Source organism: Dasypus novemcinctus, chromosome 3 (genome assembly GCF_030445035.2).
Source record: "Dasypus novemcinctus isolate mDasNov1 chromosome 3, mDasNov1.1.hap2, whole genome shotgun sequence".
In the NCBI taxonomy this organism is placed as follows: domain Eukaryota; kingdom Metazoa; phylum Chordata; class Mammalia; order Cingulata; family Dasypodidae; genus Dasypus; species Dasypus novemcinctus.
The window spans coordinates 172,532,245-172,556,374 of record NC_080675.1 but is presented as its reverse complement, the minus strand read 5'-3'; the positions used below and the strand labels follow the sequence as shown (position 1 = coordinate 172,556,374).

Below are 24,130 nucleotides of genomic sequence, written 5' to 3'. Positions count from 1 at the left end.
TGTCATGCTGCCGGGAGCTTGATGTGACAGTCAGCTTCTCTTAGACGCATCCCCTTTCAAGATGCCGAGCTAGATAGGTGAGAGTCATAATAGCAAGTGCTATTACTGAGCCAGACTGGAGAGAAGATTCTTTAACCCTCACACTGTGCAGTATCCAGGATGGGGTCCAGAGCCCAGGGGCTGGTCTGCAGTTGATGCCTTCTCGTCATTTGCTCCTTTGTGTCCCAAGTCTGACTCTCCAGTGAGGTAGTAAACCTTCACCCTACCCCTGCTCCTTCGGGAGCAGTCATCTCTTGCCTCCCCTCCTCCGGTGCCTAGCATAGTGCTCTCAACATTAGTTAAATGTTTAAGCAAAAATAAATGTATTATTCTGGGACACAGACTCTTCTCCTGCTCATTAAGTGGCACCACTGATCCAAACGTTTCTTTCCAAGACAAGTCCCAATAGCTCCTTGGCAGGAGGACAGAAGGCTGAGTGTGAGAGGGCAGACCCTATAGGACTGCTGCTTCCTGCCCCAAAATAATTGTGCTCAAAATATGAAATTATGTTAAAATAGGGAAATGAGGTTATTTCCACTTTACAGATGAAGAAAGTGAGGTTGAACAAAGTCTCACAGGGTGTCTGTGGACTCCTGGTCCAGTGCGCTTTCCACTCCCCCTGACCCGGAGAAGATCTCCCTGGCGCCCAACTGGTAGGCCAGGCTCGCCCACCAGGGCACCCGCTCCTTGGAGGTGGCTGTCCTTATTCCACCATCCACCCAACCATTCCACATTTCCATCCCGAGCCTGCGTGCCAGGACCAGCTCGAGGACGATTTCAGATGACCTGGTGAGCGGCGCCTTTGAGAGGCAGAGCGCGGTGCGCACAGGTCAGTTCCCCTCGAGGGACCACGGGGTTTCACGGAGCTGCTCCGACGCCTGGCGCTGTGCGGGGCGGTAAAAGTGCGGGGCTTGGCGGCAGGAGGCTTCCTCACGCCCGCGTCCCGCTACGCAGAGAGAGGCCCCGCGCCGCCAGAGGGGCAGTGGTGAGGGCGCGCTTGGCCAGCAGTGGGTGGGCTGCGGCCAGACCCCCCCGCAGCCGTGCCCACGTGCGGGTCACCAGTGCGGAAGGGCAGGCCCCCGCGAGGGTGGCGAGCCCCCGAGGCAGACGCACGCGACCCGAGGGCGCCGGGGCCCTGAGACTTCGCGGAGGGGCCCGGGGAGCCCCCGAGGGCGGGGCCGCCGCCGGCTCCCGGCTGCAGGCTCCGCCCCCTGCTCGCGGCTGCAGGCTCCGCCCCCGGCGCGCGGGTTTAAAAGGCGGCGGCGGGAGCCCGGACTTGCGAGGAGCCGCCGGCCGCTGGCAGCGGGGGAGCGCGCCCGGGCGGAGCGGAGGCCGGGAACAGCATGGCCCGGCGGGCGGGCGGCTCGCGGCTGCTCGGCCGCCTCCTGCTCTTGGTCCTGCTCGCCGCCGGCAGCGCCCCGCTCACCCGGGAGCCCCCGCAGCCCCGCAGCCTCGCCAGCAAGGTCCGCGTGCACCCGCGGGGCAACCTCTGGGCCACTGGTATGTATTTGGGGACCTGGGCGAGCACCCCCTCCTCACTCTGCTCCTACCTCTTTTTCCTTTCCGTCCGTGTGACCGCTTCTCAGCCATGGACACCAATATCCATGCAGGTGGGACTCTGAGCGCATTTAGCCCGATAGATGGGGAACTTAGGACAGTGTGTGTAGAGCCGCGGTTAGAGCCGAGCTCTGACTGCTGAATCCTCTTCTCATCTGCGGTGTGTTTTTTCTCTGCACTTCCACTTCTAGGCATCTCTTTGTCCTCCACTTCCTTCCCTGCCCTAGAGCCGGCAGTTTCTCCCTAGCCCTGGGCCATTGCACTCCTCTTCCAGCTGCAGTACCCGCCCCACCCCCCCACCTGTTCAGGAAAAGCTGAGGCGCACAGGCTTTGCCTCCAGCAAGGCGTCTTTGCCACTCCTGGGTGAGGAGGAGGAAAGTTGTGCATTCCTGCCAGGAGAACTGAACCATGAGAAAGATGAGGAACTTTCCCACCAGGATGGGGTCTTTGCTCCCTGACTTCTTTGTGCTTTGGCACCTCCTTTCCAGGTCACTTCATGGGCAAGAAGAGCCTGGAGCTCCCCAGTCTGTCCCAGTTGGGCACAGCTCCTCATATCTCCCTGAGGGACCAGAGATTGCAGCCGAGTCATAATCTGCTCAGGATACTCTTGCTAAGGAAAGCCCTGGGCATCAGCCTCGATGGCCCAGCAGCCCACACCCAGGTGAGCCAGACCCCCATTGTGCCCAACCCCTGGGGCTACCTGGAGCCAGCTTAGGATGAATTACCACCAGGCACTGGGCATAGGGTATGGCTGCCCAACCAGGGCGTGATGGGTGTGACCTCCAGAAAGCCAGGCTTCCGAGCTCTCCTTGTGACTCAGGGCTCCAAGAGAGAGGCTCCAAAGAAAGGAAGCTGACCTTCCCAGCAGTCACCCTGCACCCAGCCCCCAGTCTGAAGTCACAGCCCAGGACCATCTAGCCTCTTGCAGCAGGACCTTCCTTCCCCAGTACCAACAGCCCTGTTCCACCCCAGCTGTACTGCATTAGCCAAGCCCATCTTTGTTTGTCCTCTTTGTGCTGGTGGCCAGAGCTGGGACCCTGAGGTCCAGAGAGGGGAAGAGGAGCATCAGTGGCCAAGACAGAGCCCAGAGCTTACTCAAACTTGGTTCGTGTCCTTCCCACATAGTCCTACTGCCTGGGTGACCTCTCTGGCATTCTGGGTTGGATGATTCTTTGTCGTGGGGTGGGGTGGGGGGGCTCTACTCTGCATTCTAAGAAATATAGCAACATCTCTGGCCTGTAGCACCCTCTCATCCAATCCATTTGTGACACCCAGAAATGTCTCCAGACATTGCCAAGTGTCCCCTTGGTTGTGAGCCACTGACCTATGAGGTTCAAGGTCCCAAGACTGGAGCCAAGCCAGCCTTAGTCCCTGACCTGGCCAAGGGGCAGCTCCTCTGTTCTCTGCTCCTGGTGCTGTCCCCATTGCACATCTCTCTCCGTGTCTTACTGTACGTAAGACAGTATGTTGTAATGAGTGTGGGCTCTGGTGACAGCTTATAGCCCACCTTTGCCACTTACTAGCTGTGTGACCTTAGAAACTTAGCCTCTCTAACCTCATCTTCCTTCTCCATATAACAGGGTTCATGATAGCACCCACCTCCCATTTTTGTCACATGCCCAGCACGGTGCCTGGCTCATAGAAAGCATTCAGCCAATAGGAGCCACGTTTACTATTATAGTCTTGGAGCTCCCTGGCAGTGCCTCTTGCTAACTCCCCTTTGTATCTCACTATGCCTAGATAGTGCAGACATTTTGAAAGAAAGGAGGGGCGTTCCCTAGAGAAGGCCCAACTCCAGCCCCCACCAATATCCCTGACTTTGCTGATGCTCAGAACTACCAGCTCCTGGGGACCTCAGCTATAAGGGCCACAAACTTGGGCTAGCTGAGCCTGAAGGGAGATGCTGCCACCACTGGGGACTTTGGTCTTGAGGGCATGAAGCATGTGCACCTCCTAAAGAAGCCTTGAAGAAGCAGTACTAAGCCTGAGGGTGGGGAATCAGCAGTGAGGGCAGTGCTGGGGAGTGGGCATGAGAACACTGGCCTGATCCTCAACTGTCATGACCCTGTGAGGTCAGGGCTGTTACTCTGAGAAAACCATTGTCCTCACCCCTCCCAGGTCTTCAGAGAGAACCAAGCCCAGCTGAGTCTGCCTCTGTCCACCTCTGCAGATGCCACCTCTTAGGAATGGCAGGATGCCCCTGTCATTTGCTCCCTTTCCTCAGATCAATTCCTGTGTTTCGCTTCAGTACAGGAGGCCGCTGGTGCAGATACTACAGGAGTGACACAAGTAATGGGACAGACCCGACGACGTGGCTGAGATCGTGCCCACTTAGGGCAAGTGCTATATGGGACCATGGTAATTGCCCCATCTGGATATAAATCATGGGCTCAAAGCTCTGTAACTCCATTATTGTGATTTCTGGAAATAGCACCAGTACAGACACAAATAATGTTCTTGCTGTAATTCCTTGCTTTCCCTGTTGAAGTTGTGAATAAAACCATGCGCTCCATATAGAATGTCTGATATTCTCCTTCCAGCAGTGTTTCAGGGAATGGGAGGGACAGGGAACTGGAGGACAGAGTGTTGAGGCTGGCTCCAAAGAGCCCAGAACATGGCACCAACCTGGCACAGGCACTGGCTGCTTCATCCACTCATTGGGCCAGCAGGTTCGCAACGCCTGCTGTTTGCCAAGTCCTGTGCCAGACGCTGGGCTCTACTCGGCTCTGCCCCCTCCTGTCGTAGTCAAGTGGCTGCTGTGTCTCCCGCCTGTAAAAGGGGCAGCATACACTACAGGCGAATTTCACAGGCCCCGCTCGTCTCATTTCATCCCCACCACGCTGGAGGGCAGTGAATGCTCCGCGCATCCGGGGAAGAAAGCCGAGCTGGGCTCCAGACCCGGCTCTCCAATAACATATTCTCTGGCCTTGGGTAGGGTTGCCAGATTTAGCAAGTAAAAATACAGGACACCCAGTTAAATTCGAAATTAGCCGGCGTCCTGCACTTCAACTGCCTTCTCTGAGCTACACGTACCTGCCCTAAATAGGAGCCCGCCCGGAGTTGATGGCCTGGAAATACCTGATTTTAACGGCCGTTTTCCCGGGGAAGTCGCCGACCCCAGCCAGGGCACAGCGCTCTCGGCCCCGCCCTCGGCCACCTCTTGGCCCCGCCCCCTGGCGGGAGGCCAGAGCCTCCGGGACAGAGCCGTCCACGCCTACTCCTCGCGAGAGGGCCGGGTTAGGGTTGGCCACGCCTACTCGCGAGAGGGCCGGGTCAGAGCCGGCCGCGCCCACTCCTCGCGAGAGGGCAGCGTTTGCCGAGGGCCTTTCCGCTGCGGATGTGGGGTGCCGGAAGCGGCTGTTGCCATGGAGGCCGCCGAAGACTGGCTGGTGGAGTCTCTGCACTTGTAAATCTTACCCACGCGTACGGGGCTGGAGCTGGGCTGGGCGGCTGGAGAGCGGCGAGGCCCGTGGGGACTCCTAGCGTGGGCCGGGCCGGCGGGAGTGGGGCTGGGGCCGGGCCGGCGGGAGCGGGGCTGGGGCTTGGCGGAGGACTCCGCCTGGCCGTCGGCTGCCCTATCTGGAAATGGCGCTTTCCTGGGCGCCCACGTTGTGTGAGACCAGTTATATCGCAGGAGGCTGAGTTACTTCCCGAACATAGATTCTCATCCATTCTTTACATTAACCTTGGGAAGTCTGGGTACTCTGGGTGTTTACAGACGAGGACCAAGACTCAAGGAGATTTAAGTGACCGGTCTTGTTCCAGCCATACGGGGTAAAATGCAAAACAATACTTGGTCCCAGATTTGCCTGACTCCAGAGTCTGGACCCTTAGCCATGGAACCCTGCTGCCATCTCACAGTTCTTTGACCGCTGTAAAGGGCCATGCACCGCTTGACTTTGTGTTCCTATCGTGCAGGTACCAAGATTTCCATGCATTCGATCTGTCAGGAGCCACTCGAGTCCTTGAATGGATTGGTGACAAAGGTGATATGCCCTGCCTGGCCCTGAAGGACATGGAATCCCACTCCTCAATCTGTGACTCGGGCTGAGCCCCTAGGGACCCATGCTACTCTACTGGGAGCCTGAGGACCTCTAGGTCACTTGTAGCAATTTGGTGCCCCGTCAGCATTTATATTTTTCTTACTGGGATGTCTTCCAACCTTTGATCCTAGGCTGCATGCTGATGGGGGAGGAGTTCATCTTTGCTTTGGGGGATTTGGGGTCAGTTCCTACATCCAGCTACAGTCCAGAATCTTTCTAGCGGTTTGTCCCAGCTACTTCTGCTTCTATTTCCAGGAGTCTTTGTTGCTGGCTATGAAAGACTGAAAAAAAATGAGATTCTTCATCTGATATTACCTCTCAGGCTCTCTGTAAAGGAGAACCAGGTAACATGAAATATAAATGCTGTATGTGTCAGCTTCTATTCATTTATTCAGCATTTATGGAGCTCCTATTACTTACTAGGGAGGGAGAGACAAGCACTGGGCTCTCCTTTGTAGTCTAGTAGAGGGAGGCAAATGCTCAGAGGTAAATGTTATAGAGCGGCCGCCCCATGGTGGCACTGGAAGAAGAGGTCAATTTTTGTTTATCAAAAATAGAGTAGATGGCGATGATAGCACGGCATTATAAGTATAATTAATGCCTCTGTATTGTGTACTTAAAAATGATTAACAGATGGTAAATTTTATGTTATATATATATGTTACCATAATTTTTTTTTAAATAAAAAGGTTAACGGAGCCATTGGAATATAGAGGGTGGTTGAAGCCCTGAGAATGGTCACGATCACCTAGGATGAATGTGTGTAAGGAATAAGGAGAAGACCAAGGACAGAACCTCAGGAAATGCACTTAATAGGGTGGGTAGAGGAAGATGAACTGACAAGGAATACTGAGAAGGAACAGTCTTTGAAGTAGGAAGAGTCTTAGTGAAGGTTGCTATATCGGAGGCCCAGGAAAGAGAGTGGCAAGAAGAAAGGAATGGGTAGCTGTCTAACGTTGCTGTAAAAGCATTTAGCTGAGGACTGAGGAGGTCGTTCTTTAGATGTGGCATTTGGGAAGGCCTTAGTGACCTTTGTCAGAGCATTGTCACTGGTGTGGTCAGGCAAGAGACTGAAAAGGAGGAGGGAGTGGAACCAGGAGAAGCTAAAGTAGTAACTGGTAGGAAATGCAGATTTGAAGAAGGGTTTCCTAAAAAGAGGCTTGAATAGGCTTAAAAGGTGTGGTGGAAGTAGCCCCTGAAGAGGGAGAGGTTGAAAATGCAGGTGTGAACCACGAAATCTCTCTCAGTCAGTAACCTTCCAGAGAGAGGTTCAGCTGAGAGCCCCAGAGAGGGCCTGAGGGCCAAGCGAGGCCACCTTGTTCCCAGCCCAGAAGCTGGACTTGAGCCCAAGAACAGCAAGAACTGTAGAGTCCAGTAGAAGAGCCTCCCACCTTATGTGTCAGGACCGGACCCCTGGAAAGGGGCAGCAGGTGAATGGATAACAGTGTCCCTGTGGAGGCTCTTCCTTAGTCAGGGAGCACTTTTTTCAGTGGGAGGAAGACTCCTTACAAATCTACAGCGCTTGTACTCTAGAGCTCCCATGTGTAAGTATTACTCTCTCATAATGTGAACAGTGCTGTATGAAGCTTTTGGGAAAAATGTTACTATTAAATGGTAAGTGCCATATAACAACTTCTGTGTATATGTATAAAATGCATTTTCTATTTTCAATTAACAGCTCCCAGGAAAAATCCAACCTTTGTGATATTTCCTATGTAGAATGGTAGGCATGAAATAGTTTTAGATCAAGAATTTCTTTGAGCTGAGTAAAATGCAGGAAAACCATGCCATATGTTTTTAGGGCAGCGTGTATATGTACACGTGTGAACTCAGGCTTGTCTTCTATAAGCTGTACATATGTGTTTGTGGGAGGGCGGTGGGGAGGTGTGTGTTTATTTCCGATTAGCCTGACACCTGCAAATAGAGGTATAGTGTATCAAGTTTCCTCTTAAAAAAAAAAAAATTTCCTCTTATTGTATTTTTTTAAAAGACCAATTGTTGCAGGGTTTTTCATATTTGGTGATTTTGTATTAAAATACGGCTTTTTTCCTAAAAAAATGAAAAATCACCCTTGTTTTCTGTAAAAAATGATTTCTAAATAAATGCATTTATAAGAATTTTTTTTTAAAATGCAGGTGTGAGAGAATAATAGGCAGCATGATCCTGCCTTGAGGGGTGGAGGGCGAGGCTGGATGAGGCTATGGATCGGGGCTCGGGAGGATGGTATTAGTCGTTAGAAGACTAGGGAGCGGTAGGCGAACAGGCACAGAACCTTGGAGAGCAATGTTGGCGAAGGAATTTGAGGGTGTTTGCTCCTGAGATTTTTTAAATTCTTTAATGAAATAAGAGACAAAGTTATCTTAGGGGTCGACCATGATGTGGAGTTGAGTTGAAGATTTAAAATGGAAGAGGAATAAAGGAAAAAAAAAATAGAATGGAAGAGAAGGCTAGACAATGATATATAAAAAGATTACAAAGCCCAGAGGAAGCTGGACCCATGCAGCTGTGTTCTCTTGTCCCTCAAAATGACCTAAGGACCACATGTGCCAGAGCCAGTAGGGGTGCTGGGTAGAATGCCTGTTCCTGCGCCATCCTAGACCTACTCAATTAGAATCTTAAGAGGTAGGGCTCAGAAAAGACCAAGCTAAGGCTTACAAAATCTAGAGACTTCGGAAGCTATAGGGCAGCCTGGCCTTTTTTGCCCTCATGGGATATTACCTACTTAGTGTTCTTGATCTCCCCATCCCCACTACTCTTGCTTGAGCCAGAGATTGCCCAGATGGTCTCCATGAGGAACCTGATTTGTCACCCACCTCAGCACTGGTTTTTCCTCTTCTCTCATGGCCACCTCCTTTCCTCTTGTCTCCAGTTCTTTATATGGAGATAGTAGGGTCTAGTGCCTAAGAGCATTAACTTTGGTTCAGATTCACAACTTAATAAGTGGACCTTGGAAAAGTTGCTTAAGTGCTCTGTGCCTTAGTTTGTCATTTGTAGAACCGGGATAATTACAGTTCCTACCTCACTTGGGGGTTCTGAGAGTTAAATGTGGTAAAGCAGATAAAATATTATGTGTCAGTGAACACTTGATAAGTGATAGTTAAGTTTTTATTGCTAGAGGGACCCACCTGGCTTCCAGTGAGAGCTGGGGAGAGAAGTGGGAGAGCTGGGGAGAGAAGTGGGCATGTGTTAGCTGACTTTCTTTGGTGAAGCTGTTAAGCTTCTGTGACTCCTCCAAGAAGGCCTGGAGTATAACCTTCATGCAATAGCAAAAGGCACTGTGAAATGTGACGAGAAGGGTTTTAGATGTGCAGGAAAGAGAAAATTATCTGTAGGTAGCTGAGGCCAACATTTACAAATAGCAGCACACCAAAGCCCTGCAGGGACTAGCATCTGCTGCCATCGGAGTGGCTTCCATGGCCTCCTGCCAGGCCAAGATCTGGCTCCTTACTGAGAGCTCATTCATCTGAAATGTTCTTTCAAAAGGCAGGCTCTCTCTGATTGGCCACACTTTGTATTTTAGGGTTTATTCCCAGAAAGAGATTTCAAAGTATGCCACGGAGGATTTTCAGACGGGCCTATCTTTGATCTAAAACATGTGCCAAATACCAGGTATGATTCATCTCTGTGACCCAGACCTTCCATTCAGGGTAGGATGACTGAGAATGTTCAGGGGTCTCCTCTCATCACCAACACACCTCACTTCTCAGCACACAGGTATGTGTGAGCATACACACGTGCACACACACATACGTATCTGGAACACAAACCATTGCTATGGCTTCACAAAGGCCCCATCCCAGCCCTTTTGACTAATGTAACCAACAGATGACTGGAGCTCTGCCAGGGAACAGACACAGGATAGAAAGATGATGTTATTTTCTTAGAAAGCTGATAGTAGGTATTTGGGTGACAGTAACTCCACTGGGAGAGGCTGAGAGTCTCTGGGTCAGGATGTGAGTTTACACTCACACTGGGTGTTCTGTCAAGGTGGGCACCATGTCACATGGCAGCCCGGGCTCAGTCCCAGCTCTCCTTTTGACTCTGAGCTTTGGGCTTGTACCTAAGCAAAGTGAACCTCTCTCTCCTCATCTCTTAACTGAGGGTGACTAGCCTTTATGATTCCTTTCAGCAGTAAGATTTCCCGATGTGGAGGGATCTAAGAACCCAAGTTGAGTGGGCTAGAGAGAGGAAGCCTGGGAGGTATGTGGATAAACTTCCCACAGTCTGTACTAAGATTCCCTATCCATCCCAAATAGGTTGCTGGTGACCAGTGGCCTTCCAGGTTGTTCCCTGCAGGTATGGCAGATCTCAGAGGACAGTGGTAAGTGAATTTAACTTGGTGGGGGTTGGGGTCCTAGGAAAGCCTGATTACTCACACACATCCCTTCCCCCCGCCACTAAACCAATTAAGAAGGACAGTCAGAGCCAGGTGGGGATTAAAATGCAGAACGTACTAAATGCTGGCAACGATGAGTTTAGCAACCACTGCATAGCATTCGAGGCCGAGATGGAGCTCCTTTAGCTTACTCTGGAATTGAGTTTGCCTCCACTTGAGCAGAGCATCTGGAGAACTACAGCTCTTGCTCCCAGGCAGGGGCAGAGGTAAAGGCAGAGTGAGGGTTGCTCAGGCCGACTCACCTGGAGGAAGAGGAGGCAGAAAGGAGGGCACCCCTCTATACAGTCTAATGCTAGTCCCAGAGAAGGAGAGTAGTGAGCGAGTGAGAGGCCAGGCTGGGCAGTCTCCCACTCAGAGAAGTTGCGCTACTTACTCTACAAGGGCCTGGGGAGAGGAGCAGGAAGTGTGAGTCCTGTCCTCTTTGGGAGTGGAGGGGAAGTCCCCTCATGTGGACTAGCATCCCTCCTCCATCAGAGCATTGCACGCCCTCCCTCCACCCCCGTGCTGGAGAAAATCACACACCCTGTGGGCTTTCCTTTGTTATTATCCTCCTTGTCGCTTGTCCTATGCTCTAGTTCAGTTGTTTGTATTACTTCCTTGTAGCTGTGGTTGGATTTTTTCTTTTTTTTTTTTTTTTTTTACAACTTTATTAAAGTATGTTCTATATCATATGCTTTACCCATTTCAAGTATACAATTCAGTGATTTTTAGCAAATTTAAGAAGTCGTGTAACCATCACTATAAATCAGCTTTAGAACATTTTCATCACCTCATTCCCACTCTCTCCCCCAAGGCAAGCACTATCAATTTTCTGTCTCTATAATAGATTTGCCCTTTCTGGACATTTTATGAAAATGGAATCATACGGTCTCTTGGGTCTGACTTCTTTCACTCTGCCTTGTTATAAGGTCCATCCAAGATGCAGATCATTCTTTTTATTCCTAAATAGTACCCATGTATGGCTGTACCACATTTTGTCTATTTCACCAGTTGATGGGTTCAGTTATGAATAATGAACATTCATGTGTAGGTCTTTTTTTTTTTTTTTCATGTGTAAGTCTTAATGTGGATATATGTTTTCATTTCTCTTGGGTAGAGACCCAAGAGTGGAATTGTTGGTTTATATGGTAAGTTTATGTTTGGTTTGTTTTGGTTTTGGTTTTGGTTTTTTTTAGGAGCTGCCAGAGATTGAATCTGGGACCTTGTACATGCAAAACATGCTCAGCCACTGAGCTACACCCACTCCCCTATGTTTGATTTTAAGGAAACCACCAAACTACTTTCCAAAGAGGCTGCACCATTTTACATTCCCACCAGCAGTGTACAAGGGACCCTCTTACTCTACATCCTTGCCAATATTTGTTATCGCCTGTCTTTTATTAAAGCCATTCTAATAGATGTGTACTTCCATCTCATTATGACTTTAATTTACATTTCTGTAATGACTAATGATGTTGAGCATCTTTTCATGTGCTTACTAGCCATTCATGTATCTTCTTTGGCGAAATGACTTTTCAAATTTTTTGCCTATGTTTTTAATTATATATATTTTTATTAGGAAGTTGTCAATTTATAAAATGATCCCATACAACGCTTTTCCACCAACACCTTACATTGTTGTGGAGCATTTGTTACAGATTATGAAAGAAAATCATCAGACTATTATCACTAATTATGGTGTATAACATACATTTGGTCTCTTTTTTTCAAACACCCTGTATTAGTCAGCCAAGGGGTGCTGAAGCAAAGTATCCGAAATCGGTTGGCTTTTATAAAGGGTATTTATTTGGGGTAAAAACTTACAGCTACAAGGCCCTAAAGAGTCCAACTCAGGGTTGGTTTCTCACCCAAGTCAGTTGCCACATGGTGAAGCAAGATGGTCGCTGATCTCTGCCTGGTCTCTCCTTCTTCCTCTTGAAGCATTGTGGGCCCAGTTTCTTCCGATCTCAACTGTAGGCTGTCATAGCTTTAGCTGTTTGAGCCTTCTCCTTTCTGTTACATGGGAGGACCAACATGACCAAGTTCTCTCCTCTTCCATGTCTTCCATGTGTCTTCTTGAGTGAGTGTCTGTTTCTATCAGCCCACCAGCCCACCAAGGGGGCGGGGACTCAGCCCTGAGTCACGCCCTACTGACGTTGTCTAATCAAAGCCCTAATCGAAACAGGTAATTTAATCAAGGCATGTCATCTGAATCTAATGCATTCAAAGGGTATCACACCCAGAAAAACAGACCAGTTTACAAACATAATCTCTCTTTTGGGAATTCATAAATAATCTCAAACTGCCACATAACCCCTATTATTAACATCATATATTTTGTACATTTGTTACAGTTCATGAGAGTATGTTCACTGTGTTACACAGGCCCATGCCTCCTACCATCTATCCAAAGTGTACACTCAGTGGCTCTCACTTTCATCAGAGTTGTGCTGTCATCACCTCAGTCAATTTTTGAACGTTTTCCTTAGTCCAGAAGAAAAAACCGCATACCCCCTATTATTGACCCTTAGCATTGATAAAATACCTTCTTTGACATTGATGCAAGAATATTACAATATTGCTGTTAACTATAGTAATGAGTTACATTAATTGTATTTTGCCCATGCATCATCATATTCTTACTACCTTATAATGGTGATGTACATTTGTTCCAGTCCATAGATGAACATTCTTGTATTTGTACTGTTAACCACAGTCCTTATTCACCTCAGGGTTCACTATGTTATTCAGTCTCTAGATTATTCTCTAGCTTTCTTTCAACTGATATTTATATCCTTAGACTACCCCTTTCAGCCATAAGCCCACTTTTAAACCACCTGTATTAGTTACACTCACTATACTGTGTTACCAATCAACGCTATCCATTTCCACACTTTTACAGTCAAGTTTTTGTCCTAAATATGTCTTCCCTTACGCTAGAAAATTAAAAATTCTACTTACAGTAAGCATCAGTACCCTCTTCTCAGTCCTCATCCTATCTCCTAGTAACCTGTAGTTTAGGTTTTACTCTTTGTGTTTACTCTTTGTATTTAGTTTATCTTTTTAATGAGACTATACAATATTTGTCCTTTTGTGTCTGGCTTATTTCACTGAACATAATGTATTCAAGGTTTGTTTATGTTATCGTATGTGTCCCAATTTCATTTCTTCTTACAGCAGCGTAGTATTCCATCATATGTATATACCACATTTCCTTTATCCATTCATCAGTTGATGGACGCTTGAGTTGTTTCCATCTTTCGCTTTTGCCAGTTTTTTGATTGGGTTGATTTTCTTCCTATTATAAAGTTGTAAGAGTTTTTCGTATATTCTAGATACAAGTTCTTTATCAGATATGTGTCTTGCTAATCTTTTTTTTTCTTTTTTTAAGATTTATTTATTTATTTATCTCCCCTCCCTGCATTGTTTGCTCTCTGTGTCCTTTCACTGTGTGTTCTCTTGTGTCTGCTTGTATTCTCATTAGTTGGCTCCGGGAACTGATCCTGGGACCTTCTGGAGTGGGAGAGAGGCAATCATTCTCTTATACCACCTCATCTCCCTGGTTTGCTGCATCTCTTATTATTTCTCCTCTGTGTCTCTTTTTTTTTTTTTTTTTTTTTAGATTTATTTCTCTCCCCTTCCCACCCCCTGCCCCCCTTTGTCTGCTGTCTGTGTCCATTCGCTGTGAGTTCTTCTGTGCCTGCTTCTACCCTTATCAGCGGCACATGGAACCTGTGTCTCTTTTTGTTGCGTCATCTTGCTGCATCAGCTCTCTGTGTGTGCAGTGCCACTCCTGGGCAGGCTGAACTTTCTTTCACGCCAGACGGCTCTCCTTACAGGGCTCACTCCTTGCACATGGGGCTCCCCTACACAGGGCACACCCCTGCGTAGCACAGCACTCCTTGCACACATCAGTACTGCGTGTGGGCTAGCTCCACACGGGTCAAGGAGGCCCAGGCTTTGAACCGTGGACCTCCCATGTGGTAGGCAGATGCTCTAACCATTGAGCCAAGTCCGCTTCCCCTCTGTGTCTCTTTTTGTTGTGTCATCTGCTGTGCCAGCTCTCTGTGGGCCAGCACTCCTGTGCGGGCAACACGCCTGCATATACTCCACGCAGGCAAACACTGCACACAAGCAAGCACTCCACATGGGCCAGCAAGCCACATGGGCCAGCTTACCTTCACCAGGAGGCCCTGGGCATTCGAACCCTGGACCTCCTATATGGTAGATGGGAGCCCAATTGCTTGAGCCACATACACTTCCCTGGTTTTACTAATCTTTTTGCTCAGTCTGTTGCTTGTATTTTTATTTATTTATTTATTTTTGCTGGCTGTTTTATTTGTCCTTTTTCTTTAAACAGGATAACTAAAGATACAGACATTATTCAGTAAAATAAAATAGATGAAACAAATTTCTAAGAGACTGCAATGTCACATGCTACAGTTAACCTTATTTTATTTATGTTTGCCTTGGAACAGGGAATTGTTGCTTGCTTTTTAATTTCTTAGTGGTATCCTTTGATTAAAAACAAAAGTTTTTTGGAAAGCGGATTTTGCTCAACGGATAGGGTGTGTCCGCCTACCACATGGGAGGTCCAGGGTTCAAACCCAGGGCTTCCTGACCCGTGTGATGAGCTGGCCCATGTGCAGTACTGATGCATGCAAGGAGTGCCGTGCCATGCAGGAGCGTCCCCTGCGTAGGGGAGCCCCACGTGCAAGGATTGCACCCTGTAAGGAGAGCCGCCCAGCGCGAAAGAAAGTTCAGCCTGCCCAGGAGTGGCAGCATACACACGGAGAGCTGATGCAGCATGATGATGCAATAAAAAGAGACACAGATTCCCGGTGCCCTTGACAAGAATACAAGTGGACATAGAAGAACACACAGTGAATGGACAGAGAGAGCAGACAACTGGGGGGGGGGGGAAAGGGAGAGAAATAAATAAAAAATAAATCTTAAAAAAAAAGGTTTTAATTTTTATAAAGTCTTAATTTATCAATTTTTTTCTTAAATACTTTGCTTTTGGTATCATATATAAGAAATCTTTATCAAACCCATAGATACTCTCTTCTTTTTTTCCAAAAGTTTTCTTGTTTCAACTCTTCAATATTGAAGTCCATGATCCTTTTTTTTTTTTTAATTTTTTTATCCCCCCAATGGCTTTTTGTTTTTTTTGCATGCTGTCTGCTCTCTGTGTCCATTTGCTGCACACTCTTCTGTGTTTTTGCTTGGTTTTTTTTTTCTTTGCATCACCTTTCTGAGTCAGCGCTCTGCAGCACTTGTGGTCTGGGCAGCGTTCTGCAGTGTCTGTGGGCCACACAGTGCTCTGCGGCATCTGAAGGCGAACCTGCCTTCACAAGGAGGCCCTAGGACACGAACCCAGGGCCTCCCATATGGTAGATGGGAGCCCAACTGATTGAGCCACAGCTGCTTCCCCCATGATCCATTTTGAGTTAATTTTTGTGTATGGTGTGAGATAAGGGTCCTAGTTCATCTTTTTGCATATGGCTAACCAGTTATCCTAGCACCATTTGTCAAAAAGGCTATCATTTTTCCCCATTGAATAGCACCTTTATTGAACATCAGTTCACCATAGATATTAGGATTTAGTGATAGAATCTCAATTCTGTTCCATTGATCTAAATATGTCTTCCCTTATGCCAATAATTTTTAGTGTTTTTTTTTTTTTTTTTCATCTTTGCACAAAAATAAACCAGGGCAGGGAGCAGCAGTGGTTTAAAGATGAGAGGGGAAGGAATCTTCCTAATCACTTGAAGGCGCCTTGGAGGGGCACTACCAGATGCTGTTCAGAACCTATAGTCCCAGGCATAGGGGAGCTCACGGCCTAGAGGAGCTTGCTCTGACGCTCAGACCAATGTAAAAAACCCAGTAAAGAATCCTCTTTCTCTAGATACTAATGCAGAATATTCCAGAGCTTGCAGAAGGCTCACCAGCTGTTTCTAGAAGCCTGAAAGCATAACGTCATCTTGGTGAATTTTCCAGTGTTCAGGATTTGACTTGCAGCCTTGATATCTCAGAAACCTACTTTTGTCAGCATATCCAGAACAAACCTAATCTGTTTATGAGGACAGATATACTCACCAGACTTATAGGACTGCTTATATTAACCAGAATGCAATTCTATTAATGGAAAAATAAGCATCACTAAAAGTGGAATATTCCTGGTCCTTTATTAAGAAACAAGAGGGAAGCGGACTTGGCCCAATGGATAGGGCGTCCGCCTACCACATGGGAGGTCCATGGTTCAAAGCCCGGGCTTCCTTGACCCTTGTGGAGCTGGCCCATGCGCGGTGCTGATGCATGCAAGGAGTGCCATACCACGCAGGGGTGTCCCCCGCGTAGGGGAGCCCCGTGTGCAAGGAGCGCGCCCCGTAAGAAGAGCCACCCAACGCAAAAGAAAGTTCTGCCTGCCCAAGAATGGCACTGCACACGGAGAACTGACACAACAAAAAGAAACACAGATTCCATGTGCCGCTGATAAGGGTAGAAGCAGGCACAGAAGAACACACAGTGAATGGACACAGCAGACAACTGGGGGGGCGGGGCAAGGGGAGAGAAATAAATAAATAATCTTTAAAAAAAAGAAAACAACAACAAAAGAGATAAGTACACAACCCAAGTCATGAGTTGCAGGCATGGTGCAGGCTGAGAAGTGCACATGGGGCCCAACATTAGGCCTTTTTAAGACCCTTCCTCCTGCCCCTTCTTAATTTTGGGCAGGGGTCCCAGCTGTCTTCTGTACTAATTGGTTGCACCACCTGTTAGCTCTCAGGGGACCAAAGGGGAGACTTGTTGTTTGGAGTTATCTGGGATTGTCCTTGATCCCAGAAAGTGTTCCAAATGGGACCTCATGTGCAGGATCTAGGTGGGATCTTTCCGACCTTGTTTTTAGTAGCAGAGGGTTTCCAGGTAGGGTCTCTCAGCCATGTTCTCTGCCAGGTCCCAGCTGCCTTCCCTCTTTCCCTAGGCTAACCTGCCTCAACTCCTCTCTTAGAGCATTTACACCCTTATTCTTCAGGGGGAGCCGAGGGGCAATGGTCATTCTTCTGTAGCTGCTTCTGGCTGGTTAGGGCAGCAGTCCCTGCCTGACAGGGTGTAAAACCCTCTGGCTATTCTGTTGCGTTTGAGGGAGGAAGACCAGCTTATTCTTTGCCTGTAGAAGACCTAGCCTAATGATGATGTTGAATGTAACCAGAACAAGAGGAGTCGGCTCAGAGGTTTCCAAGTGGCTTTTTCCTAAGAGGTCTTTGGCAGAAAGTCTAAGCCTTGGGGAGGCATCACTGCCCAGGCCCCAGGGTTTCACCAGGCCCTGGGGTCAGTGCATGAGACCTCATCTCAGCGCTGGGGCTGCGCTGAATACAGTGTCTTCAGGTCTTGGTTGTATGTCACCTGCTGCTTCCACTTTGAAGGTAAGCATTCAGTCTGTAGGTGTGGCGCCCTCCCACTTGGACAGGCCCTGCATTTTCTTCTCCTCTAGGGTTGAACTGCCTTCTTCTCATGGACACCATTTTCCTTTATCTGAGCTCATACATTTGCTCAGTGTTAGAGATCTGGGAGCCATTCTGACTGCCTCTGCCTGTTGGTTTACTTTCCAAAGACAGCCTTCTTCCCCTTATTTCCAAGTTCTTGAGGCTGCCTCCCTGGGTCTTTAGCTTTGATTTCGTAGTAGTTTCACTTTTCAGTTTGGGGCTGATAAACTCGGTCTAACTAGGGAAGGTCATTTTGCAACTAAGTTTACGGGGAAGGAGGAACACCTGGATTTCTTTCCTCTTGTAATTATAGATGAACTCTTCCATCAGGAGGCCCTAAAGGCTTTGTTTTCCATTGACTCTTCGAGACACGTCCTTGAGGCTTTTCATTGACCCTGCCGCCACCCCCACTAGGGGATGAGTCAGTAGTGAGAATGATCCTTTGGCTTAGAGCAAAGGTTCCCTCAGGCCCTGGGGGAATCTGTTCTAGGTTCCTCAGAGACTGAAAAGAGAAAAGAGTATTCCTTAAGTGTGGCCCAGGAGAGCCAGGCTAGCTCTGCTGCGGAAGTTTAGAGTTGCAGCCCCATTGGCATTCCCCGCATGTCACTTGTGTCTACTCCGAACTTCTGTGGCTCCCAGTGGAAGGAACAAATTAAGGTCAGCCGGCCTGGTGGGAACGTGTGGGCTGGCCTGGCACTGGGAGCCCTGTGGGCTTTGGAACCAGCCCTCGAGGGTCCTCCCCAATCTGGCCCATCCCAGACTTGTCCCTCTGTGCCCACCTTCATGTGAACTGCCTGGAGGGCACTTGCCACTCACTTCTTGATAAGTCATTTTAGCCTCCATGGCCTTTCTCATTCTGACTTTTACTTATCCCTTAGAATTTAAAAATATCGAGAGAGCTCCATTTTCTTCTGAGAATGTGAAAACTAAATAATAAGTCTTGGAACAAGGCAAATATAAAATGGGAAATATGAGTCTCCCTTTAAGTAGTGTCTACAGCAAATTACTTGTCCTGAGCTGTGTAATAAATGTTTCTCTTAAGAGTTGTCTCAGATGTAGAATACAGAGATGAGAACTTACCTGCTAACCAAGCAGGCTGTGTCAGACAAATAAAACTGGCTTGATTCTGCCTGAGGCCAAGTTTTTTTTTCTTCTATTCAGTATAAAAAAAGAATGTGGACTTTGTTGTTCTCAGTTCACATTTGACGATATTGACATCTGCAATGTAACTTTTTTTCTCCCAGACTGCAGCAAATTGCTTCAGGTGGGGAAATAAATTTTTGAAGAATACTATTAGTTCATAAACTCTGTACCTGTTATTTTTCACTTAAAGGTGTAAATGGCATCACCAATGTGTTCTTTTCCTTTATTTGTTCTCCGAAAACCTATAAAAATCCAGAACTGCTCATGGGGGTTTGAGATGGCTGCTATGATTCACTGTATCCTAATTGCAAAACAGTTAATAGCACAAAGTACAAAAAAATTAAAGTGCTTCTGGAAGTTTCAGTAATTTAAACAGAACCCAGAGTGTTTCTGTCTCAACATCCTCTCTTACCGTCAGCTCCCTTTCTTCCTTGACCTTCTAAATGTAAAGGTGAAATGTGGTGAGCTGGCCCACACACAGAGCTGCTGTGTGCAAGGAGTGCCACGCATGGGTGCCCTCACGTGCAAGGAGTGCGCCCTGCAAGGAGAGCTGCCCCGCGTGAACAATTGCGCAGCCTGCCCAGGAGTGGCACCGCGCACATGGAGAGCTGACCCAGCAAGATGACGCAACAGAAAGAGACAGAGTTTCCTGGTGCCACCGAGGGTGCAAGTGGACACAGAAGAACACACAGCGAGTGGACACAGCAGACAATGGGGGTGGATAAAATAAATCTTGAATAAAATAAATCTTTAAAAAAAAAAAAAGTAAAGGTGCAGGCATCTGGCTGGCCTTCACCGTGTATTGTTTCCAGCTTCTCATTAGCATTCTGGATTTTAGCCACTTCTTCTTTCCTCCCAGATGTCATTAAAGCTGTCAGCACCATTGCTGCCCATGAGAAAGAGGGCAGTCTCTGGCCTAGGGTGGCTGTCTTCTCCTCAGTGGCACCCAGAGTCCTCCATGGAGTGAGGCTGAGCAGTCTGACGATTACAGATCTGGAATCCCAGAAGACGATGTACAGCTCAGGTACTGTAGCAGGACCCCCTCCCTGGCTCCTCCAGCCAAGGTCAGGCCAGCTCGGCCATGTTCTAAATTTGGTTCAACTCTCTCTGCTGGTTGCCAGGGAAACATGATGAATAAGAGATGAGCCCTCGCCTCAAGGGGCCCTCATTGTAGGGAAGGGGAGGCAGGCCGAGGGACCAGCACCCACCCAGCTGATAAAATGTAGCAAGAGGAGTGGGACAGGACAGAAGAGATCCTTTCCGCCGAGCCGGGGTGGGGGGGCAGGCTCCACAGTGGAAGTCCCGTCTGTCCCCGGTGAGTTTTCTCCCCTGCCCTCTGTCTTCTAGGCATCAGTGACAGCGAGGAGCTGAGTAGCCTGCAGGTCCTGGACACAGACATCTTTGCCTTTTGCTGCACCTCAGGCCGGCTGGGGCTTGTTGACATCCGCCAGAAGTGGGCACCGTCTGAGAATGTCGGCCCCAACCCTGGGTCTGCTGGAGGGAGGTGGTGTGCAGAAGTTAGGGGCAAGGGCCAGGCTCCTGGGCCCAGCATTGCCAGCCTGGGATCACAGGGGCACCTCCGTCTCCTCGACCCCCGGGACCTCTGCCATCCTGTGAGGTCCGTCCAGTGCCCAGTGTCCATGCCTAGCCCTGACCCGGAGCTGCTGCGAGTGACTTGGGCCCCAGTCCTGGACAACTGCTTGGCCATCTCAGGTACTGCCGAGCAGGGTTTTGTGTCTGTTCTTTGATCTCTGTCTTCCAGGGGCTCCTGGGTACGCGGGAAGGATCCTGCCAGCCCACAGGGAAGCGCAGAATTAACTCTCCAATTTTTTGGTGGCTGTCACACTTCGCCACTTTGGCAGCAGGCCTTTTCCACACTAGCAAAAATTCATTTCTCCAGTTGATCAAGAGATTTGTCAAGGGGACTGAGGGAAGCTGGGACCGAAGAAAAAAACAAAAAAGAAAAAGAAATAATAGAAAAAAAGGGGAAAACAAACTTTAATTTAAAATTTAAAAAAAAGAAGCTGGGACAGCCATAGGGCTGTTCTAAAAAAAACACGACAGGGAAACGGACTTTGGCCCAGTGGTTAGGGCGTCCGTCTACCATATGGGAGGTCCGCGGTTCAAACCCCGAGCCTCCTTGACCCGTGTGGAGCTGGCCATGCGCAGTGCTGATGCGCGCAAGGAGTGCCGTGCCACGCAAGGGTGTCCCCCGCGTGGGGGAGCCCCACGCGCAAGGAGTGCGCCCGTGAGGAAAGCCGCCCAGCGTGAAAAGAAAGAGCAGCCTGCCCAGGAATGGCGCCGCCCACACTTCCCGTGCCGCTGACAACAACAGAAGCGGGTGCCGCTGACGACAACAGAAGCGGACAAAGAAACAAGACGCAGCAAACAGACACCAAGAACAGACAACCAGGGGAGGGGGGGAAATTAAATAAAATAAATAAATCTTAAAAAAATAAAAATAAAAAATAAAAAAAACACGACAGGACCTCAGGGGTCCTTCTCCGCCTACCTGCTTTTCCATTGGTAGCGAGCAGGCCGGCAGGTTTCTGGGTCTGCTCTGGTGCATTGAACTAAGGGAAGGTATTTAAAAGCCAATGGAAGAATCCATTGGGAGGGTGAGGGGTTGAAAGAATGAGCAAGAAAAGGTTCTTGTTAGCCCCAGGATCCAGAAGGAGCAGATGGAAAGACCCAAAGCCAGGGTGAAGAGGCTGGCTCTTTGCTGAGAGGAGGACAGCAGGGTAGGGTGAGTGTGGGTGCGGATAGGGCAGTGGAAGGAGATGTGGGTGCTCCTCCCCTTTGCCATATGCTAAGAGGGACCAGGGAGGTGGGGGATTGGAATTGGGGTCAAGTGGAGGTTTGAAAAGTCTCTTAAGCCTGAGTTTTAAGGGGGAAAATAAAAGCATGTACTTCGTATCAGAATGAGGATTAAGAGATGAATGTCCAGGATTAGCTGGGGCCTGGTAGAGGGTTTGCAGCCGGTGTTCGCCATTCTCCTAGTACGGCACCTTACGTGCCCAGGGGAGCCACCAGCTGCCCAACTGAGAGATGTTCCCTGCCATTTGGCCACCTTCGTGGCATTTTCACTATTTGGTTCTTCATCCTGTAGCCTATTTAGGTACCATTGAGTGAGACGAGTTACTTTAGGAATTCATTCTCAAGCCTCTCTTTTCTCAGGCTTTGATGGGACAGTCCAGATCTATGATGTCACCTCTTGGGATGTCACTGGGAGCCAAGTTGAACCTCTCTTCACTCACAAAGGTCACATCTTCCTGGATGGAAGCGGACTAGACACTCCTTCCCCGGTCACCACCCATATCTGGCATCCGTGCAAACCCAGGACTTTGTTGTCAGCAGCGAGTGATGCCTCTCTGCAGGTGTGGGACTGGGTGGACCTCCGCGCCTCCCGCTAACACTGGCATCTTGCTGCCAGGCCGCTGGACGAGGAGCAGCTGCTGCAGCGGTAAGGGTGAGGATTTAGGACTTACGCCACTGCCCTCAGCTGCACCACGTGGTCTTAGGCGAGGCTGAGCCCCAGTTTTCTTACCTGCAAAATGAGGGTAGTAATAACTACCTCGCAGGGTGTTGGAAAGGTTGGAAATAAAATATTCTAAAGTACCTGGCATAAGGCATGGCACAATAAATATTTAGTAGCTTCTGTTAGGTCTGGGAGCCTCATTTTCCCCAAAATCTTTTTTTTTTTCTTAGTATTTTTTTTGTTCTAAAATATATATAATCTGAAAAACCATTTTAACCATTTTTTTTTTTTTTTTAAAGATTTATTTATTTATTTAATTCCTCCCCCCTCAGTTGTCTGTTCTTGGTGTCTATTTGCTGCGTCTTGTTTCTTTGTCCGCTTCTGTTGTCGTCAGCGGCACGGGAAGTGTGGGCGGCGCCATTCCTGGGCAGGCTGCTCTTTCTTTTCACGCTGGGCGGCTTTCCTCACGGGCGCACTCCTTGCGCGTGGGACTCCCCCACGCGGGGGACACCCTTGCGTGGCGCGGCACTCCTTGCGCGCATCAGCGCTGCGCATGGCCAGCTCCACACGGGTCAAGGAGGCCCGGGGTTTGAACCGCGGACCTCCCATATGGTAGACGGACGCCCTAACCACTGGGCCAAAGTCCGTTCCCCATTTTAACCATTTTAAGTAGACAGTTCTATGATATTGAGTACATTGACAGTACTGCATAACTTTCACCCACTATTTCCAGATTATTTTCATATTCTTTTAGCAATAATTAATTCTCTCTTCCTCCCTCCACCCACCCCTGGTAACTACTATTGTACTTTCTGTCTCTATGAATTTGCTGATACTATTTCATACAAGAGATAGCATACAATATTTATCCTTTTATACCTGACTTCTTTCACGCAGCTTGATACCTTCAAGGTTTATTTGCTACAAGGTCCATGTTGTACCTTGTAGCAGAACTTCATTCTTTTCACAGCTGAAATATAATCCATTGTATGTATATACCACGTTTGGCTTATCCATTCATCTCTTGATGTACACTTGAGTTGCTTCCATCTTTTGGCTTTTGTGAAAACAACATGATGTTTTCATGTTGATGAACATTGGTGTGCAGTATCAGTCCAAGTTCCTGCTTTCGGTTTTTGTTTGTTTGTTTTGGTATAAACCTAGTGGAATTGCCAGGTCATATGGTAATTATATTTAACTTTCTGAGGAACCACCAAACTGTTTTCCAGAGCAGCTGTACTTTTTATGTCCCCACCAACAATGTTCAGCGGTTCCTATTTCTCCACAACCTCACCAACACTTGATATTTTCACCTTTTTTTAATAGCCATCTTAGTGGCCAGGAAGTGGTATCTTGTAGTTTTAATTTGCATTTCTTTTTTTTTCTTTTTTTTTAAAGATTTATTTAATTCCCCCCCTCCCCCGGTTGTCTGTTCTCTGTGTTTATTTGCTGCATCTTGTTTCTTTGTCCGCTTCTGTTGTAGTCATCGGCACGGGAAGTGTGGGCGGCGCCATTCCTGGGCAGGCTGCACTTTCTTTCGTGCTGGGCGGCTCTCCTTACGGGCGCACTCCTTGCACGTGGGGCTCCCCTACATGGGGGACACCCCTGCGTGGCAGGGCACTCCTTGCGCGCACCAGCACTGCGCATGGGCCCACTTCACAGGTCAAGGAGGCCCAGGGTTTGAACCGCGGATCTCCCATGTGGTAGACGGATGCCCTAACCACTGGGCCAAGTCCGTTTCCCTAATTTGCATTTCTTTAATGGCTAGTGATGTTGGTCATTTTTTCATGTATTTATTGGCCATTTGAATATCTTCTTTAGATAATGACTACTCAAATTCCTGACCCATTTTATAATTGAACTGTCTTTTTTGTTGTTGGGTTGTAAGAATTCTTTATTTATTCTGGATATTAAACCCTTATCAGAGATATGGCTTCCAAATATTTTCCCCTATTTTCTTTGGGTTGTCTTTTCAACTTTCTGGATAATGTCCTTTGATGCTCTAAAG

General features: G+C 48.3%; 2 protein-coding genes across 3 annotated transcripts; both read left to right on the top strand.

Annotated features, from left to right (window-relative positions):
• Positions 1 to 1,205: 1,205 nt before the first annotated feature.
• Positions 1,206 to 3,980, top strand: NMB (neuromedin B). Of its 2 annotated transcripts, none has more exons than XM_004479610.4 (3): positions 1,206 to 1,539; positions 2,085 to 2,257; positions 3,845 to 3,980. In XM_004479610.4, exons 1-3 carry the CDS (start codon positions 1,383 to 1,385, stop codon positions 3,878 to 3,880), a joined length of 366 nt encoding a protein of 121 aa, XP_004479667.1. In that variant the 5' UTR covers positions 1,206 to 1,382; the 3' UTR covers positions 3,881 to 3,980. The 2 variants fall into 2 exon arrangements, with proteins under 2 accessions (XP_004479667.1, XP_012375536.1); XM_012520082.3 differs by having other exon boundaries at positions 3,850 to 3,959.
• Positions 3,981 to 4,874: 894 nt separating this feature from the next.
• On the top strand, positions 4,875 to 22,307 carry WDR73 (WD repeat domain 73). Its single transcript, XM_004479612.4, has 8 exons — positions 4,875 to 5,002; positions 5,515 to 5,582; positions 5,895 to 5,983; positions 9,160 to 9,248; positions 9,896 to 9,960; positions 19,504 to 19,668; positions 19,992 to 20,357; positions 21,822 to 22,307. Exons 1-8 carry the CDS (start codon positions 4,962 to 4,964, stop codon positions 22,055 to 22,057), a joined length of 1,119 nt encoding a protein of 372 aa, XP_004479669.1. The 5' UTR covers positions 4,875 to 4,961; the 3' UTR covers positions 22,058 to 22,307.
• The last annotated feature ends 1,823 nt before the right edge of the window (positions 22,308 to 24,130 follow it).

Coding starts and splice junctions, on each gene's coding strand:
- NMB (XM_012520082.3), top strand. CDS start 1,383: ATGGCCCGGCGGGCGGGCGGCTCGCGGCTGCTCGGCCGCCTCCTGCTC. Junction 1,540..2,084: donor GGGCAACCTCTGGGCCACTG/GTATGTATTTGG, acceptor CCTCCTTTCCAG/GTCACTTCATGGGCAAGAAG. Junction 2,258..3,849: donor GCCCAGCAGCCCACACCCAG/GTGAGCCAGACC, acceptor GCTTCAGTACAG/GAGGCCGCTGGTGCAGATAC.
- WDR73 (XM_004479612.4), top strand. CDS start 4,962: ATGGAGGCCGCCGAAGACTGGCTGGTGGAGTCTCTGCACTT. Junction 5,984..9,159: donor TCTCTGTAAAGGAGAACCAG/GTAACATGAAAT, acceptor TTTGTATTTTAG/GGTTTATTCCCAGAAAGAGA. Junction 9,961..19,503: donor GCAGATCTCAGAGGACAGTG/GTAAGTGAATTT, acceptor CTTTCCTCCCAG/ATGTCATTAAAGCTGTCAGC.